This window comes from Phragmites australis, chromosome 14 (genome assembly GCF_958298935.1).
Source record: "Phragmites australis chromosome 14, lpPhrAust1.1, whole genome shotgun sequence".
Taxonomy (NCBI): Eukaryota; Viridiplantae; Streptophyta; class Magnoliopsida; order Poales; family Poaceae; genus Phragmites; species Phragmites australis.
The window spans coordinates 1,339,751-1,357,422 of record NC_084934.1 but is presented as its reverse complement, the minus strand read 5'-3'; the positions used below and the strand labels follow the sequence as shown (position 1 = coordinate 1,357,422).

The following is a 17,672-nucleotide window of genomic DNA, read 5'->3' as shown; positions in this document are numbered from 1 at the left end:
GTGGTCCGGCGGGGACAACGGCTGCAGGAGCCGCTGCAGGGGCAGGTGGAGCCCCTGGAGGTCCATGGTGGCGGCCACGACGGTGATGACCACGTGCACGAGCGCGGCGATGGCGACGAGCACGTGCATGGCCAGGGCATCTGTTGTGGCCAAGCGGCGAGATGTGCCGGAGAACGACCGTCTCCAAGTCCATCTAGCAACGAAGGACTTCACTAATTGTTGAAGGTGAAGCCATCTCTTTCTTTTCTTTACCTTGTTCTGAGAGAGACCTTCGAGTCTGCTCTGGTTTTCGTGGTGGCCGATCGGCCCTCTCTTCTTCTTCTTGTTCTGTGTTGTTGCTCAGTGGTGAAACTAAATGTTGATTACATGTTAGAGTGGTATTACAGAGAGATAGTAGATAGAGAGATTGAGAGAATGAAAAACTCTGTTTATTGATAGTTGTTGTTTACATATATATACACAGTGAATGAATGGTAGTTTGGTTGCTTTTTAAAGGGTGTCTTTCCATTTACTAACTGCTAATTAGATGGTTAATTGATCACATATTTATCTAAAAGGGTGTCTGTTCATAACAATCTGTACTGACGAAAATGACACCGAGACCCTCCGCGAAGCCGACCGCATCAGCGCGCCGGAGGGCATGCTCTGGGAGCAGTGTCCTGAGCTCAATGTATCCTTGTTGCGCCCATGCCGCGGTTCCGTTGGGGCCGGCCTCCCTTGCCCACAGGTGGAGCCAGGATCTGTGCATGCAGGCGAACCCCAGCCCGCCGCCCTCCGAGGGCATGAGGACAGTGCCGCCGAGGTACGGACTTAGGACAGTGCCGAGGAGGTACCTGAACGACGGCGGGTTGATGAACGATAGTCGCGGCGCGCCAAAGTCGTACTCCACGATTCTCCCTCGGCTCTGTTGAGAGTTGAAGTAGAGCGTGTTCCCCACGAGGGCGGCGGGCATCATGTCGACGATGACATCGTCGGAGTTCTCAACGGAGGTCGTGTCGCTCCAGGCGGCGGCCTCCGACGAGTAGACGCAGGAGGACATGAACCCGTCCGAGGTGGTGCCGACGAAGGCCACGAGGAAGGGGCCACCGTGGCAGTCGAGGTGGTCGCAGCCGCGCGCGGCGCAGAGCACCGCGGCGTCCCAATCCGTGTACTCGAACGACGGGAGGAGCAGCCCCCGTTGCTCGCCCGTGATGGGGTTCCAGACGACGAGTTCCATGGGGTCGCGCTCAGAGAGAAGGGTGAGTTCCATGGGGTCGCGCTCGGAGAGGAGGGTGTGGAAGAGGACGCGGCCGTGGCGGGCGTCGAGCGCGTACCAGTCGTGGTGGTCGGGGGTGCGCGGGCGGAAGCAGGAGGTGGGGACGAAACGCGCGATGTCGGTGTCGTCTTGGTTGAAGAGGAAGCCAAGCATGGCGGGCGTCCCGTGGAACGCGCGGAGGAAGGAGGGGTTGGCGAGGATGTCACGCCAGGACCTGCAGACGGCCGAGAAGCGGAAGAGGAGCTTGGGCTCGTCCGGCGTGAGGCGGAGGAGGATCTCGGGAATGAGGTCGTCGATCATCACCGGTGGGCGGCGGCGTCGTTGCGGTTGCGGCGGAGGCGTAGCCATGCTTGCTCTCCGCTGGGCGTCGGGTTTGGGACTTGGAGAGGAGACTCTACCACATGGATTGGGTGAACAAAAATTAAGGCTTATTTCAATAAAGGGGATTTGAATTTGAATTTAAATTCCACGAAATGTTCCATAGCAAATTTAGAGACTCTACCACATGGATTGGGTGAACAAAAATTAAGGCTTATTTCAATAGAGGGGATTTGAATTTGAATTTAAATTCCACGAAATGTTCCATTGCAAATTTATTCTTCCTTGCATCCACCTGATGGAGTATCTTGTTTTTCAATTGATCGTGTCAATAACCTCCAAAAGAGAAAACAAAAAAATCGATCAAATGTTATTTAGATCTGAATTGATCGTGAATTTAACACTAGTGAAAATTCGATCAAAGATTATTTAGATCTGAAGTCAGCAACGCCTCTAAATATCACTTGTCCATGTCTCATCCGTCTTGAGGATCTGGAATGTGAACCTAGAACATAGCATTCACAATTTTTTTTTTTTTGAGAGCCTGCATCCTCACCAAACAAGGCACGGAACGCAGTATGTGAAAGACCAATTTATATAAAGGGACAGCCAAAGGCACATGACAAGATAGAAATTACTTGTCTGAAGGCTCCATCTACTTCTGATTCGAACATACTAGTCTTTCTTTCCGGGTTTTCTCCTTGCCGTTCTTCAATCGGTGAATGTCCATTTCATGCTTGGCGATATATCTCTGCCTGAATCATTTATCCATGGTAACATCCACTGTAAATTACCAGAACCATTTCTCTGCCTGAATCATATATCCATGGGAACATCCACTGTAACTTACCATCAATCAGTGGCTGTGTGATGAACTTCTTTTTTGCGCACATTGACTGAAGACTAGTGTTTGCAGTTGCCCCAGTTACCTTGTTATTTTGGTGCTTGAATGTTACTCTGCTACATGCTTCTGTCGGTTGAGTCAATTGAATAACTGTAGGCTGGCAACCACACCTCGAACTTGTTGCAGTTGCTTGTTGAACATTTTTACTAAGATAGTGCCCTAGTTTTAAGAAATTCCAATACCTTTCAGTTCCAAGATTATGCCTGAAAATTGCTTAAATTAGTACGTGGGCAACCTTTTCCAAGTGGATGTGTAAAGACTCAAGAACCAATTACACACTAAGATAAGCTGAAATGTAAATTTCAAGCATTGTTCTAAGAGTCACGAATCACGATCACAAACTAGTACATGAGATACCTTACTAGTACAGATCTACATGTAAACTTCAAAGCATCAGCTCTGCAACTGCAAGATGACAACACATGCAGATTCAAGATGATAAAAAAAAAAAACCTCGACCAACCTAGGAGGAACTATGTGACATTATAAATAAGAAGAAAAAGACACTTAAATTTGTGTCGAGGAGAACTCGAACCTAGGTGGTTTAGGCGTACATCTACATCCTCAACCAACTGAGCTAGTCACAGTTCCTAGACTCAAGATGATGGATTTGCAAATTTGCGGTAGCCTACTTCGGCTCATTAGACTACTATGTCCTCCCGGGGTATGCAATTTGCTGATAGCACAACACGAAAAGTTACCATGCAGAATAGTTACAGTTGTTTTATAGCACAATAATTGCAGTTTTTTTCCTGTTAATGCCACTAACAGAAATTTCACTTACAGGATGACTAGATAATCCCTGAAACTATATGCCATAAAAGACTTGAAGTACTACTTGGGTAAACCATAGAAACGGAATTATTGTGCTATAAAAGGTAAGACCAACTCTTTTCTTACTTTAACTGCCCAACTAAAAAGCTAAAGATACTAATTGACCATGATGGCCTACTGTTCAACTGGGAACAAAACACTTGAACCACCAGCCTCTTGAGAACCCAACAATACCAGGACCATGTTAATGGACTGATGACTGCATCTTCATGGAGGTGGCAATCTGCCCTTGGCAAGATCTGAAAAGATACAAAGCAGAAAAGCTTACACATATTTGAGATATGCAACTTTGAATGATTATGATAGTATTGGGTTTGGGACGTGAATGAGATTGGCCACAAAGTTGATAAAAGAATAATAGGTCATTAAGTTCCTATAGACATCTAGCCAATTTCAAGAATTGTCCTCATCAACTTGAACCGAACAAAAGAAAGGTTATCTTGGTGTATATGAGATTTCAAGCTTTCAATTTCATATATTCATTTTCTTGAGAACAGATATTCATTTTCAAGCTTTCCTCAGCTGCCCTGATTTGAGCTCGAGTGTGAAGGCCCCCGCATCTATCATGATGAGAACAGTATCTGTGTCCTCTACAAGACCAATCACTCTACATGGGTACAATCGGCCAGGTCTGGGGAGCAGGGTCTCGAGCTCGATAACCATATGTTGTGCCCACCCCCGGATGCCATTAGCACCAGCTTCAGCTTGTCGCGACCATAGGTAGATGCAATTGTCCAACACGGCACGCGGGCTCGTTCGACGAGCTCCTCCACATCCATCAGCGCCGCCGCCGGCGGCGGCGGAGGCGGCTCCATGTCGCTGGTGGTAGGACCTGGGAGGTGGGGGCCAAGGAGTCAGTCAGATAGAAACAGAAAGCATTGCAATTTGCGAAGGGTTTTTGGTTCTCCATCTGTCCGGAACTTGAAAGCTTATGTATGTATGCTCCATCTTTAACGCATCAATTTCTTTGTAATATAAACGAATTAGTATGGATCTCGTAGGAATAGGATCCTTACGAGATTCCCACTTTCTAAATGCAATGCCAAATTTGTTTAGAATGTTGCGGTTTTTTGTAGAATTTCGCATAAACAGTTTGATTCTTGTGAAGTTCGGGAAAAATATAGTTCTTTTGGTCCAAAGGGACTCCTATCTGCCCTCTAATACGTCACATGGTACACAGTTCCGAACTTTTATCTGGAAAGTGTAAATAGAGTATATGCACCGATTACTTCGAAAAGTAAATATTCCAAAAAAAAAATGGTTGTGAAAATGAGCTTCCTAGGTAACAAACAACAATCGGTACCAGCTTGCTTGCCTATACGCTTGTGCTCGCATGCATGATGCATGCGAGCATCATGCATGTTTGCAAGCAGAAACTGGACACTGGTCAGAACTCTGATGAGAGTAACAAAGTATTTCCAGTTCCTCACAGCAAAAAACGAAATAAACTTTGTCACCGACAATTGCACAAGTGATGGGTTCCTACCTCCGACAGTCGACCATAATTGCAGTTATTCATGTTCGAATAGAACACATGACTTCAAAAGTTAATGGTAAACAGTTCGAATTTCACCTTACAAGTTACAAAGCTCAGTATGAGTCGAGAGCTCATGCAGTCCCTTCTCTCAAACATTCAAATAGCTTTGCTAAAAGGGCCACGCGGCAGGCCACATTAAGCAAAACCCAACCACATAGGCAGCTAACAGGTTCCAGCAAGTTAATAAAAGCGGTAGTGCTAATGAAGTTGTACTCTACTTTGATACAGAATCATCGCCATTCTGTGTAGTAGGATGAACCTCCGAGTTGTTGCTGCTATCACCTTGGAGAGATGGTGAATTCAGTGCAGGTTTCTTCGAAGGAGGTTCAGCAGGTATCGGCTTGATGCTAGCTCGTTTGACACCTCTGCCTACAACCCCAAGGTCGGTTACAGTACTTCCAGTGCTTCCGGTTGTTGCTGCTGTAGACAAAGTTGAGGAATCAAAGCCATTGCTCGATGCAGCCATCTGGGAAGAAGTAAAAGATGCAGCTCTTGGCATCACATCAGCAACTTTTTGCTCAACAGCTGCCCTGGACACAATTGTCCTCATGATCTCGTCTATACTAGAACTTGGGGTCGACATTGCTTGCTCCAGGTCTTCAAGCTGAACACAGAATAATTTAGAGATGTCATTGCTCCTTAGAAACAAGAAAATCATCTTCATCAGCACAAGGCTCATGAAGCAAAACAAACTGCCAACATCAAATGATTATTCATATGAACAGAACTGATTGTATTTACCTTCTTCTCAAGTTCAGTCAGTATCCCAGTCAGCAACTCTATCTCATCTTCAAGAGCAGATTTTTCTGAGCCTCCTTCAGCAGCAGATACATTATCATCTTTACCAGCCAACAAAGCATCCTTGGAATTTTTCAGGCTCTGTATACGTGACTTGCATAATGAGATGGCCTTTGCACAATATGGTATGGCTTCTCCAATTTTGGAGGCCAGCTCGAAAACCAAACATATGCGGAAGTTTCTAGGACTGAATTAAGGCAATTAACAAAGGGCAAGCACCAAAGTATACAGGATGTCAGGATGCCATCAGATCATCTATACTAATATGTGCATTCACGTAAATGAAGTTACCCATGCAAGATTTGAGCCAAATCAAATGAACGAAAATATTATATGGAGTAAAATGAAAGGCACATCTTTAGCCACCCATATCTTCAGTCTAACGGGCTACAGTGTACATCTTCAGTCTAACGGGCTACAGTGTACCCATAAAACCAAAGAGGTACACCTATAGAACGATGCAAGCACCACAGCACTTAGGTTGCAAATGCTGCTTTATACAATAATACTGATATATGGCACACAAGATAGTGTAATTACCACAAAGAGGATACAGTTCCACAATTCGACGATGATCAGGCTCAACCAATTGCTCCAACATGGCTAAAGCTTTGAGGTAGTCACCAAGTGAGTTATCTATGTCCTCTGAAATCAAACATGGGCCTGAGTATCAAGACCATTCACCAATCAAATGCAGGATAGTACCGTAAGATAACTGAGACTACCTCTTTCCAAGGAGACTTCACCCAGAGCAGAAAAGATTTTTACTTTCTCCAGAGTGTTGTCTGGGCTCTTCTCAACTATTGCCCTTGCAATGTCCAACATTTTCCAGGAAAGATCCAAATCAGAATCATCTTCATCTCCCATGTTCTCATCATCTTCGTCGTCACCATCATCATCCTTCTCAATTTCATCATTCCCATCCTCATCTTTGCCATTTGAGTTTTGACCTAATCAATGACTGTCAATATTTATCACAGCAGGAAGACAAGCACATGGAACATAACCATCGATTTACTCATTTTTAGTATTAGACTACTCGTTAAAAAACACATCAGCAAAAGAAAGCAATTAGATGCGCATCTGAATCTTATAACACATAACTGGAAACTGGAAGCAGAAAATTCTATCTTTGTAATAGTTGCCCCCATGCAAGTACACTTGTTAGACAGCTAGTTGCATGAAAATTACATCCAGTGCTCCAGAGATACAATCTGTTTATTCTAGCATCATCATTTAAGTATACAGGATAAGAGCAGCAGCACTAAATAAGCATGTCTAGAAGGCAAATAGCTGGCATGGCACCCAGTTCAAAATAAGAACATCACATATATAAGTTCATTATATGAGCATTCCAAAGCATTTTCTGTTGTCTCCTAAATCATTTACTATCAATAATGCAAAATTCAATTTGAGAAAAACAAAAACACTTTGAAGAAATGGAATCCGATGGAATGGTGATGGAAATTCAAAAGATTTGTTCTAAAACTTTCGAGTTCCAAATGAGACTATTACTTTGCAAACACAAAGGAATACATTATTGATTAGGAGTGTATTCTATAGAATATGTAGCAGGTATAAACAGAGGAAGAGAAAAAGGTCATACTTAGTGTAATGTTATAAATAAATTATAAATATACACATAATAATTCTGTGTTTCAGTGTACATTGCTATATGGGGTAAACAGTATACCTTCTTCCGCATCAACTTTCTCAGAAGATGCAGCATCCTCAATATTACTACTACCAGAGGCCTTTGAGCTTCCACTATCATTTTTACCAGTTGTACTCTTCACTGATTCTTCCTTTGGTGCACTCTTTGGCACATTACCCAAAGGACCAGTCTCCTCCTGGGCTTTGTATAGCAAGGCACATCCATATTTGTAATACGTGCTGGCACACTCTGGAGCAAGCTCTCCATGATGAGCAGCCCTAGGTAGCAATAAGACATAAATTTGTCAGCATGTGATTAATGTGGTTACAAACATAACTGCATAAGCCCATGAGAAGCAATGTAAACTGAGACAGAACAGCATGATCAAACTGACCACTACACCGATTTCATCAACTGCGTTGACGATACAAGTACAAGCTCCAAATTTTATTCACTGCTGATTGACTTCCCTAACAATTGACTAGTGCATGTATACATGAAATATTTCTCAAACAGGGTAACACCTATCCCTGAAGCAGGACATATTGGCATTTTGATTTCATCATCATCACAATTAGCGCATCAAAACAAAGGACGGTCGAATATTGCCACAACGTAACAACAGCCTAATAGCAAAAGCAATTAATCCTTCAGAGCACCTCCCTCCCTCAATCGCACTCGCAGTTAAACAAACCAAACCTAAAAACCACTCTTGGTAGTTGGTAACCAGCTTGCTGCAGAACCCCTTAAACCCTAGTGACCTGTCTCCCCAAACTACACAAGGCAAAACAACTAACGCGCGCCAAAAACCGGCAGATCCTCAGGGCGACGCACCGTACTAGTTGTAATTTCTTCCAAAACTCCACCAACACGCGGAATCACTTCAGCCAGCAGGTCGGAAACAAGTGTGAGGAGGAGGAGGTGCGGGGTGGGGGAAAGGGAGGAAACCCTAACCTGATCTCGAGCGCGCGGCTGAGGCAGTCGACGGCGTCGACGAAGTCTCCGTCCTCGATGGCGTTGGACCCCTTGTCGAAGAGCTCCTGCGCCCACTCTAGGGTTTTCGGCTCCTCCGCCTCGCCGCCCGCCTCCTCGCTAGGGTTCGGCGGCGGCGAGACCTGGGGCTCTTGTAGCGGAGTGTCCGTGTTCTCCGAGGAGGAGGCCATGGGCGGCGTGCGCGGCGGTGGCTTCCCCTCTCGGCGCCGGGAGCGGCAAGTAGAGGAGGAGGAGAAGGGCAAGGAAATGGAGAAATTTGCAGCGCGAATTCTCGGAGTATATGTAGGAATTTTTTATTTTTACATTTTCTAAATAAAAAATTATAAATATATAAGTCTGTTTTTAAAAATTGCAAATCTAAATACATATGGCCCTTTCAACCCAAAAAATTGACCAAATGTAATCCAATTGATTGGTGCTTTGATAAAATATCACTCCTTTTTCAGTAACATATGGGACGATATATGTCAATAACATGTAAATCAGGATTGTATTTCATCAAAACGTAATCAACTAATTGTATTTGGTCAGTTTTCCCCAACCAATATGACTTGGTGTAGGTGGCAACACAGGTGCCCTGACGTGATATAAGCACTCTGTCACGCCATGTAGACCTATCGTCCGTTAGAAGGTCGATAAGAATATAGATTTACAATTTTTTAAAATATATATATATATATATTTGTAATTTTTTATTTAGAAAATATAAATATAAGAAAAGCTTGCAGGGGTCCAATTTGGGCTCGTGGAATGGTGAATATGGGCTGTAATGGGCTATATGCCTTGGCCCAACATGTTGCTTTTACTCTTCTATTTCCTGTAATTTTTTTAACCTTAGGAGCATCCAAATTCCATGTGCCTCTTTTTGACTTATTTCCTCAAATTTAATTCCGTGCATCTTTCCAAAGTCAATGCAAAAATGTAGCAACAAGAGTTCGAAATCTTCAAATATATATCTCATACATATTTATATATACACAATATACATGTAAAGATGTACTACTACCTGCATACATAAATCATAAATTATTCGAGTCGAGTCAACGTGCAATGATCTAGTTAGAAGGATGCCCTAATGGCCGAAGCAGTCTACGAGGATGGACAGAGCCATCTCCGCGCTCAGACCCGGCGATGCGCCGGCTGCAACCGCAACAGCGTGGCCCGGCGAGCCGGAGCCACCGGCCCCCGTGCTTGAACTTGAAGCAGCCGGCGACATGGCGGTGCCATTGCCACCGCCGTCTTCGTCCCATGACTCGCGACAAGGCGGGACGGCCCGGGCGCCGCGCTCTGCCTGCGCGGCTGAGGCCGCCGAGCCCGAGCCGAAGGCCTGAAGGATCATGTCCCGTCTGAGTCCGATCCTCTCCAGCAGGCTCGGCGACATCGCGGCGACGACGACGACGACGACGACGACGGGAAGATCGATCAGGGCAACGGCGACCTGGTGCTGCCTGTCGGCCGGCCTTGGAGACTTGGAGTCTGGTTGGTGTTGTCTTGTACAGTCTGCGAGCTCGGGACACCATGAAAGGAAGACGCCCGCGCTGCTTCGTTTATAGCAGCGGCGGCGTGGTCGGCGCGGCGCGGTGGTCAAGACATGACATGAGAGCAGGAGAGCAGGACGGGGGGAGGCGCAGTTGGTCGGAAGGGAATCAGGGGACAGGCCTCTGGTTTTGGCCCCTGGAAATGGCTGCACCCGTGGAAATGGCTGCACCAGACCACAGCTTCTCTGCTCAAAACCGCGCCTGAGCCCATGGAATTCCATGCCTTTTTGTCCTTTCGGCGAAACACGGCGTTGACGTGTGCCTAGAACCCCGGCACGTAGCACACGTACTACATACAGATCGACCACTTTTTTCCCCCCACCGACCCCTCTAGGTGAGTTTTGTATTTATGCCCTGTATGCTAGAGCTTGAGCTCTAAAATTTTTTTTAGTTAAATATTTTTAGCTTTAAAAATTTAAAAAGTTGGAACTGTAGTTGCATCAAGAGAGTTTGTGTGAGCTATTTTATTTTTATTTTAATCTAAAAATAGATAATTAAATTATTTTATCTTAATCTATAAACACAAGATCCGATATAAAGTTAGAAGCTTAAGCTCTGTTAAATAGGATCTTATATAGGGACAGACCACGATCTTATATATTGCAAGTGTATGTGCGATTAGTTTTTGTCTTTTTTAATCAATATAAGAAATTATCAGCACGTCCACACACAAAAAAAAAACGAAACACCGTACTAAACCTTGTTTGGGAGACTTGCATTTGATCTTCTTTCTGAATTCACCCTAGCAATTAATGTTCAGAGCTGCGTTGGAATATCAGATTGAATATCTCCAGTCAAATCAAGTTTGCATGTAGTTACCCATAAGAGAGAAATCCATGAAGCAACTAACTATTGGATAAGCACTATCCCGGCCTCCTCGCTGCTGTTGTCGTCCGGCAACATAAGCCTAACCGAACAAATCTTGTACTCGGTGTATAAATATCATATATAATCATCAATGAGAATACTCCGAAAATTCTCTCAAAGCTATCTTTCTCACATGGTATCGGCTTAATATCCCGATCCACCGGCGATCTTCTACTCTTCTCGCCATGATCGACGACAACCAGCAGCTCGTTGAAGCTGCTGCCGTCAATCCGGGACCTTCCGCTTCTGCCCTCTCCACCCTTAATGTGTACACGCACATTCCATTCACTCGATCTCTCCATCTACCCAACTATTCCCGTTGCACGAGCTTTTCTTGTGCCTCATCGGCAATTCAACACCCTTCGCCATATTGATGGCACTGCCGCTCCCAACACCGACGATCCCACTCTTGCTTCCTGGACAGCCACTGATTACTCAGTGTGCTCTCTCATCTACGCTTCCATCTCTAAGGAGATTCTTGGTGTCGTCCTCACTCTCGGCGCCATCGCCGACGCGATCTGGCTCAATATTGAGGGCTTGTTCCTGGACAACAAACCCTCTCGTGCTCTCTCACTCGAAGCTAAGTTTCGTAACCTGACTCAGCATGACATGGACGTCCTGACATACTCCCAGCATCTCAAAGTCCTATGTTGACGGTCTCACCGACATCGCCCAGCCAGTCACCGATCTAACCCTCATCCTCACTATTCTTCGAGGACTCAATGAGACCTACTGTCACATGGCATCCATCATCAAAACCAGATCTCCACTGCTATCTTTTCTAGAAGCGCACTCCCTACTCCTCCTAGAAGAAGATGATCTCAAGATCAACAAGCCCAACACAACCACAGCCCTCGTCACCAACACGTCGAGCAAACTGACGCCATCGTCGACCACTGGATCCTCCAATGGTCCTCGCAAGAATAAGCCGAAGCACAAGAATGAGGGACACCAACGCTCCACCTTTGGCAACCAGGGGTCCAATTTCGACAGCACAACCCCCTGGCCCTATGGCGGTCCCTGGGTCAATCCCTAGACCAGGTCATTCCAAAGGTGGTCTGCTCCCCCTAGCCACCAAGGTTCTTCCTCCGATGGCCATGGCATTCTCGGGCGTGCTCCTCCTCAGGCATTCCTCTCTCCCGGTGCACCGCCCATGCCCGGTCCACCCCTTGGACAGCACGGTGCCCAACTCATCCACTTACAAAATGTCCAACTTTCTCAACATCTCATCACTAATCTTGTTTTCGTTCGCAAGTTTATAACTGACAACCTTGTCTCTATTGAATTGGACCCATTCAGCTTGTCCATCAAGGATCTCCAAACCAAGGCTCTGATGCTGCGCTGAAATATCTTCGGCGATCTCTATCCTCTACTTTTGGTAGCGATAACAGCAGCGCACGCCCTCGCTACCTCCACAAGCACCTCTCTCTAGGATCGTTGGCTCAACCACCCCAGCAACCCAGCGCTCTCCACTTTGTCAAAATCGTACATTATCTGTAATAAATCCACTTGTCAACTTGGGAACCATGTCCCGCTCCTGTTTTCTCCCTCCCTGTCCAGAACATGTTCTGTGTTAGAATTATTACATTGTGACTTGTGGACTTTGCCTCTTCCTAGTTTCTCTGGTGTAAGTATTACCTCGTCTGTCTTGACGATTTCACTCATCACCTATGAACATTTCCTCTCAAATTGAAATCTGACACCCTGACAGCTCTTAAACACTTTCATGCTTATGTTCCACTCACTTTCATATGGTCATCAAGTTCAACGATGCCGCCATATCTTTCTTTCTTGCGCTAGGGACACATTTCCGATTCTCCTACCCACACACCTCCCCTTAGAATGGGAAAGCGCATACTTCGCACAACAAACAACATTGTGCAAACCTTCCTCTTTCAAGCCTCCCTTCCACCTCAATTTTGGGTTGAAGCCCTCAATACCGCCACCTACATCCCTAATCGTCTTCCCACCAAAGACATCTCGAACATTACACCTCATGAGGCTCTCCTCGGTACGCCTCTAGATTACTCTCACCTTCGTGTTTTTGGCTGTCAGTGCTTCTCCAATCTCTCCGCTACAACTTAGAACAAACTTTCCCCTAGATCAACTGAATGTGCCTTTCTCGATTATCCACCAAATCATAAAGGCTATCGTTGTCTTGATTTAACCACTAATCATATCATAATCTCTTGATATGTTATCTTCAACGAGTCCCATTTTCCATATGTGGCACGCATTGAACGCCCACATGTCGATCTCTCCCCCTTGGATGAACCCAGCAGTGATCCTTATCCTTTCACTTTTCCTCAGGTCCCCTCTGTCTCATCTGGCACATCCACCTCCTTATGACCATCCCCAACTGATTCCCATCAGAGTCCAGAATCCCTTTACGAAGGAATTTTCGTTCCCTTCAGCGTTCCAACGGTTTTCCTTCACGGTTCCCGTCACGAAGGGATTCCTAAGGTCATTCCCTTCAGGACGGGATTCTCTCTCCTTTCCCTTCGTAAATCCCTTCCAAAGGAAGCTGTTGGAGATGAGAAAAAAATAAAGAGAATATAAACAGGAAGGAGAATCGAGAAGGGAACAAAATAAAGAGAATATGGTTGAGAATGGTCTTATTTCCCAGTACCCCCTCCACCACTTCCTCACCTACTGAGCCCAACCATCCTGCTGTCATGCCCAGCGCTTAACACCCACCCCATGATCACTCGGGACACTAACAATAGCACGAGATTTATAATATCATCTTCAATTTTAATAGCTAATGGTAAATATCAACACGCTCAAAGTTCGCATAGAAAATAGATAGAGTGCAACCTAAATGAATGGTTGAGCTCATGCACGCCAAAACTTCAAAAATAAGTAAACATAGTCTACATTAATTCATAGTAAAGAAAACCATGTAACTTTTTCCAGTAAAAAAGAACCATGTAACTTTTTCCAGTAAAAAAGAACCATGTAATTCCGAGCATATGATCAGGTGGTGAGAAAAAAAAACACCATATGAAAAACACATTAAGAACCTACAAAAAAAGAGTGCGTGTTACACTTGCACAAATTCCTAATGTAGAACAAATATACTTCTTCACTACGATCAACAGGACACAGATCATTGGTATGTAACTGACAACCTTGATGATGTAGCTTTGCTCCTATTGCCCCTGTACTCCGAGCATTTCACCCAAAATTCTTGCTTTGAGAATATCCACACTTTGATGTTCTAACCGATTTGTCCTCAGTCATGAATAGCAACTCCGATATTTGATCTGTTCCCAAGAACATTCCATTTCCATTCTTCAATTTCTCCCGGTTTCCCTTATCGATCCATGTGACATGCATGATTCAGAATTCAGGTGGAGCGGTGGTGCTGCTAACTCACTTTCCTTTTTCTTTCCGAATCCAGTCCACGATCGAGCCTCGCAGCCGGATGGGCACATGTGCAGCCCATAAGTCGAGGAAGTGACAGATCACATCTGTCCCATTTCCAAGCTTCTGATCTTGTCGTTGAAACAGCTTTCTTTTCCTAGCTCCCCCAAAAGTTCTCCGTGTGCTCATGGTCTCCTTCTCAACCTGAATGTATACACAGCCATGTCTAGACTTCCAAAGCATTTGGTAGACCGTTGCTTCGGTGTTCTGGCAGAAGTAATCTACTGCCTTTGGCAGCATGATCTCTTCTAGTTGTCGCAAAGTACTCTCTGTACGCAAGCCATGTTGCTCCTTGCCATAGGTCACTGCTATTGCAGAACTTCTATCCGCAGCCATGTCTTCTAAATAGCCATGGGGCGTAAAGAGGAGTCCAGCTTTCAGATGCGGAGAATCTTGCAGAGAAGTTTTGCATTCAGACAATGAGGTCCTCTGTTTGTTGTACTCAGACAGCGAGACTTGGCACTGCAAATTCACTTCAATAATTGGTTCTAGAGAAACACCTGGTAATCCTGATGTGTCTAACTTGGTACTACGACAAAGCTTGTGCTGATCATGCTGCATGCAACATAATGGGTTTGGGCGAAACCATTGACTGCTAAAGCTATGCAAATTGTCCCAATGCTTTCTTTGACATGAATCAACATATGGCACCCATGATAAGTCCTGCATAGGTAGTCGAGTAAGTTCTTTCTTAATAATTTCAACTGTAGACTTGAAATGAGGGCTATACAACTTCAAGCACTCAATTGTGATCCCAACAATGTCTGTAGATTCTGAAAGCTGTAGCATTACACTAAGGAAAAAGTTATTCTCCGGTGCATTGCTGTCTTTCTGGATAAATATCAGGCTTGCCTCTATTCCATGCTCTGCGGTACTGAAGGGCACCACCGATAGTAGAAACAAAGGGTACTCGTTTCCCCGAACGATTTTATGATGTAGTTCCTCGCCAGCAAAAAGGTGCTTGATGAGGGAGTTGAAGGGCATGTGACGGCGTGGTGTGCCACCAAGCTCTATAAATCTCAGAAACTCACTAGCACCATCTGCAAACCACTCAAATCTTCGAACAATGGATCTGCTCAACTCGTCGTTGTTGCGGCTAAACATGGAGAAAACAAATGACTTGGTAGTATGTGCTATACGTTTAGGAAAGGAAGATGTACTCACTTCCTTTTCCATCTGCTCTTCTTCTATGATTCTCTGCTTGCATCTGTGCAGTGTGTCGTTGCACTCTTGAGCAGCACGTTTCAGCTTCTTGCCCCAACGCAACAACGATGCGTCGGTGATCAACCACTTATTGGATATCTCAAGAGCAGCCTCCAACTTGATGTGCGCCATCTCCAGCCTCTCCAAGTTTTCATTTGCATTTGATTTCTCTTTCCCCTCATACTTGCAAACAAGACCGGATAGGATTTGGCTAACTGTCTCCTGGACAACCGCAGAACTGACCATCTCCGCCATTAGGATTCAAGCATTTGTAGCATTCCTTCCCTGCTCAGGAAATGTCACGCATACCAGTGTGCATAAGAGACTATTTATAGGAATGGATTATGAGAAATCTAAACTTTCTGGAATTTTTTTTTGCGAATTGAATTTGTAGCATGAAGTAACTTTGGATGACAAGCAAGTATTTAGCTTACCGGCTGTAAAAATCTAGCCTTGATTGAATTGCATGGAAGTACTGAACAGCTATCCTGAGTATAGAGATATCTTACCGACTGTAAAGTTGTGCTGCTGCGAGGTAAGATGACATCTTAAGAAGAAAATAGTGATGCCCAAGATTTTAAGAGGAAAAAGAAGTAGACAAGTAATTAATTTGGGTGTGATAGTGAGGGGTGGGGAGGAATTTGTCTCTACAAGGAAAAGTATGTTGATTGAAAAAAAGATTGTCTTTTGACTCAAATTCGCCAATTTTTTATTTTTTGTTTTGGACTTGAGTCTGGACTCTGGACGCCAGCACGTGGCTTTATATAATTGCCCAACGGGGATTAAGTGGTCAATGTTTGCGTGGAAAATCAAATGTAGGGTGGTTGATAACTGGGAGAACAAAGCAAAATACAGTACAACTTTGAACTTACTCAACAAAGTCTGTCTTTAATTTGAAAAGCTGTATCAGACGAACGAACCACACCTTGAACCTATCGCTTGTCAGTTGGCAATTAGTTCAAGATGAAGTAAAACATTTGTCATTTGCAGGAACTTTCATGCCATGCTTGTTGGATCGAAGGTTCACAAAATTGCCCTCTTTAGGTTGCCCTGCAATCCCTCTCACTAGTTTTGTGTGTGTTTGTGTTCATTTGCTGTGTCACCCTATAAATCTATAATTGGTTGATGGACTATATCTGACGCATCAAAAGATGGTAATGCCATCGAACTAAAAGAACAATTGGCCCCTCATCCATGATCGGGCTATGGGCTACCAAACTCAACGAGAAACGGCGCAATCGAAAGAGATGACGACTTAGGGTTGGAACTTGATTTCTACTTGAAGAAATAATGAAGAAAAGATGCACCATAAAGCATCTCAAGAATTCACTATACAACTTAGGGTTGAAACTAATTTTAAAAATTACTAAATTATTTAATATTATTGAGCTACTATGCACCGACCAATTCATCTAAAAAAGCCTAAGCTAATGGAAAAAAGGTGGGAAATTCACTTAAACTTCAATACTCCTCATCATGCGAAGGCTCCTTCAGTCCTCAGATGTAGAACAGTAGCGGACAACAATATATTTTTATTAAATTGCACTGCCTCTCTAATATGCTCTTCAAAATATGTGGCTGATATAAAGATATGGCGCAGTCAGGTACCTTGCACCATTTTATACCTGAGAGTTTTTCCTTAAAAAAGTTGCCTGACAGCCTGACTAGAGAGCCGACTCCAGTCGCTTACAAACTTGCCAGGGACAATCTGCAAACCATTCAAATTTTCAAACATCCAAGCAGCTTAGGGCATTTTTCTTCCAGTCAAACAAATATGCCCATTCAGGGAAAGAGGGATGTGTTACCGTAACCTCTTGCCTAATATCTCCGTCTTCCGGTGCCAGGACATCATTGCAATTCTAAGTCATAAGGACCATTTCTGAATCTTTCTGCGACGAAGCAACGATACGTCTGTGATTGGGAACTTCACAGATCTCTCAATCATGAGCTCCAGATCAATGTGTGCCAATACTGTGCTCCCTGGACTCTTTTTCATTGCTCTTGCTGAAGATGTATAAGGGCACTCTGTTGACAGTTTCCTGGACAACAGATGAACCAACCGTTTCCGCCATGTGAAGAAATTGTGCTCACTTTGGGGAGTTCCCTACAGCAGAGGTGGCCAACTGGGCCTGATGGGCCGGTTCGGCATGGGCACGCCAAGGCACGACCTGGTTAGGGCATGGTCCATCAGGCCTGGCTAGCCTTTCGGACCATGCCGTGCCAGCTCGAGTGCTGGAGGCTTGGTCCACGGCATACCTTGTGAAGCAATGTATTGTGTCAGGCCGGCCTGGGCACGGCTAAGGTATGCCCTGTGAAGCAACGTACCGTTCTGGGTCGGGCGGAGG

General features: G+C 44.8%; 3 protein-coding genes across 3 annotated transcripts; all 3 read right to left on the bottom strand.

Moving 5' to 3' along the window:
* Positions 1–550: 550 nt before the first annotated feature.
* LOC133891177 (uncharacterized) lies at positions 551–4,193 on the bottom strand. The gene is made up of 3 exons (XM_062331894.1): positions 3,918–4,193; positions 2,250–2,328; positions 551–1,693 (listed from the first exon to the last, which is right to left on the bottom strand). Exons 1-3 carry the CDS (start codon positions 4,124–4,126, stop codon positions 551–553), a joined length of 1,431 nt encoding a protein of 476 aa, XP_062187878.1. The 5' UTR covers positions 4,127–4,193.
* A 636-nt stretch (positions 4,194–4,829) lies between these two features.
* LOC133891240 (uncharacterized) lies at positions 4,830–8,576 on the bottom strand. Its single transcript, XM_062331950.1, has 6 exons — positions 8,255–8,576; positions 7,340–7,578; positions 6,372–6,596; positions 6,201–6,291; positions 5,590–5,827; positions 4,830–5,452 (listed from the first exon to the last, which is right to left on the bottom strand). Exons 1-6 carry the CDS (start codon positions 8,461–8,463, stop codon positions 5,063–5,065), a joined length of 1,392 nt encoding a protein of 463 aa, XP_062187934.1. The 5' UTR covers positions 8,464–8,576; the 3' UTR covers positions 4,830–5,062.
* Positions 8,577–13,557: 4,981 nt separating this feature from the next.
* LOC133891758 (uncharacterized) lies at positions 13,558–15,625 on the bottom strand. Its single transcript, XM_062332503.1, has one exon. The coding sequence runs from the start codon at positions 15,580–15,582 to the stop codon at positions 14,074–14,076; it is 1,509 nt and encodes a 502-aa protein (XP_062188487.1). The 5' UTR covers positions 15,583–15,625; the 3' UTR covers positions 13,558–14,073.
* Between the last annotated feature and the right edge of the window lie 2,047 nt (positions 15,626–17,672).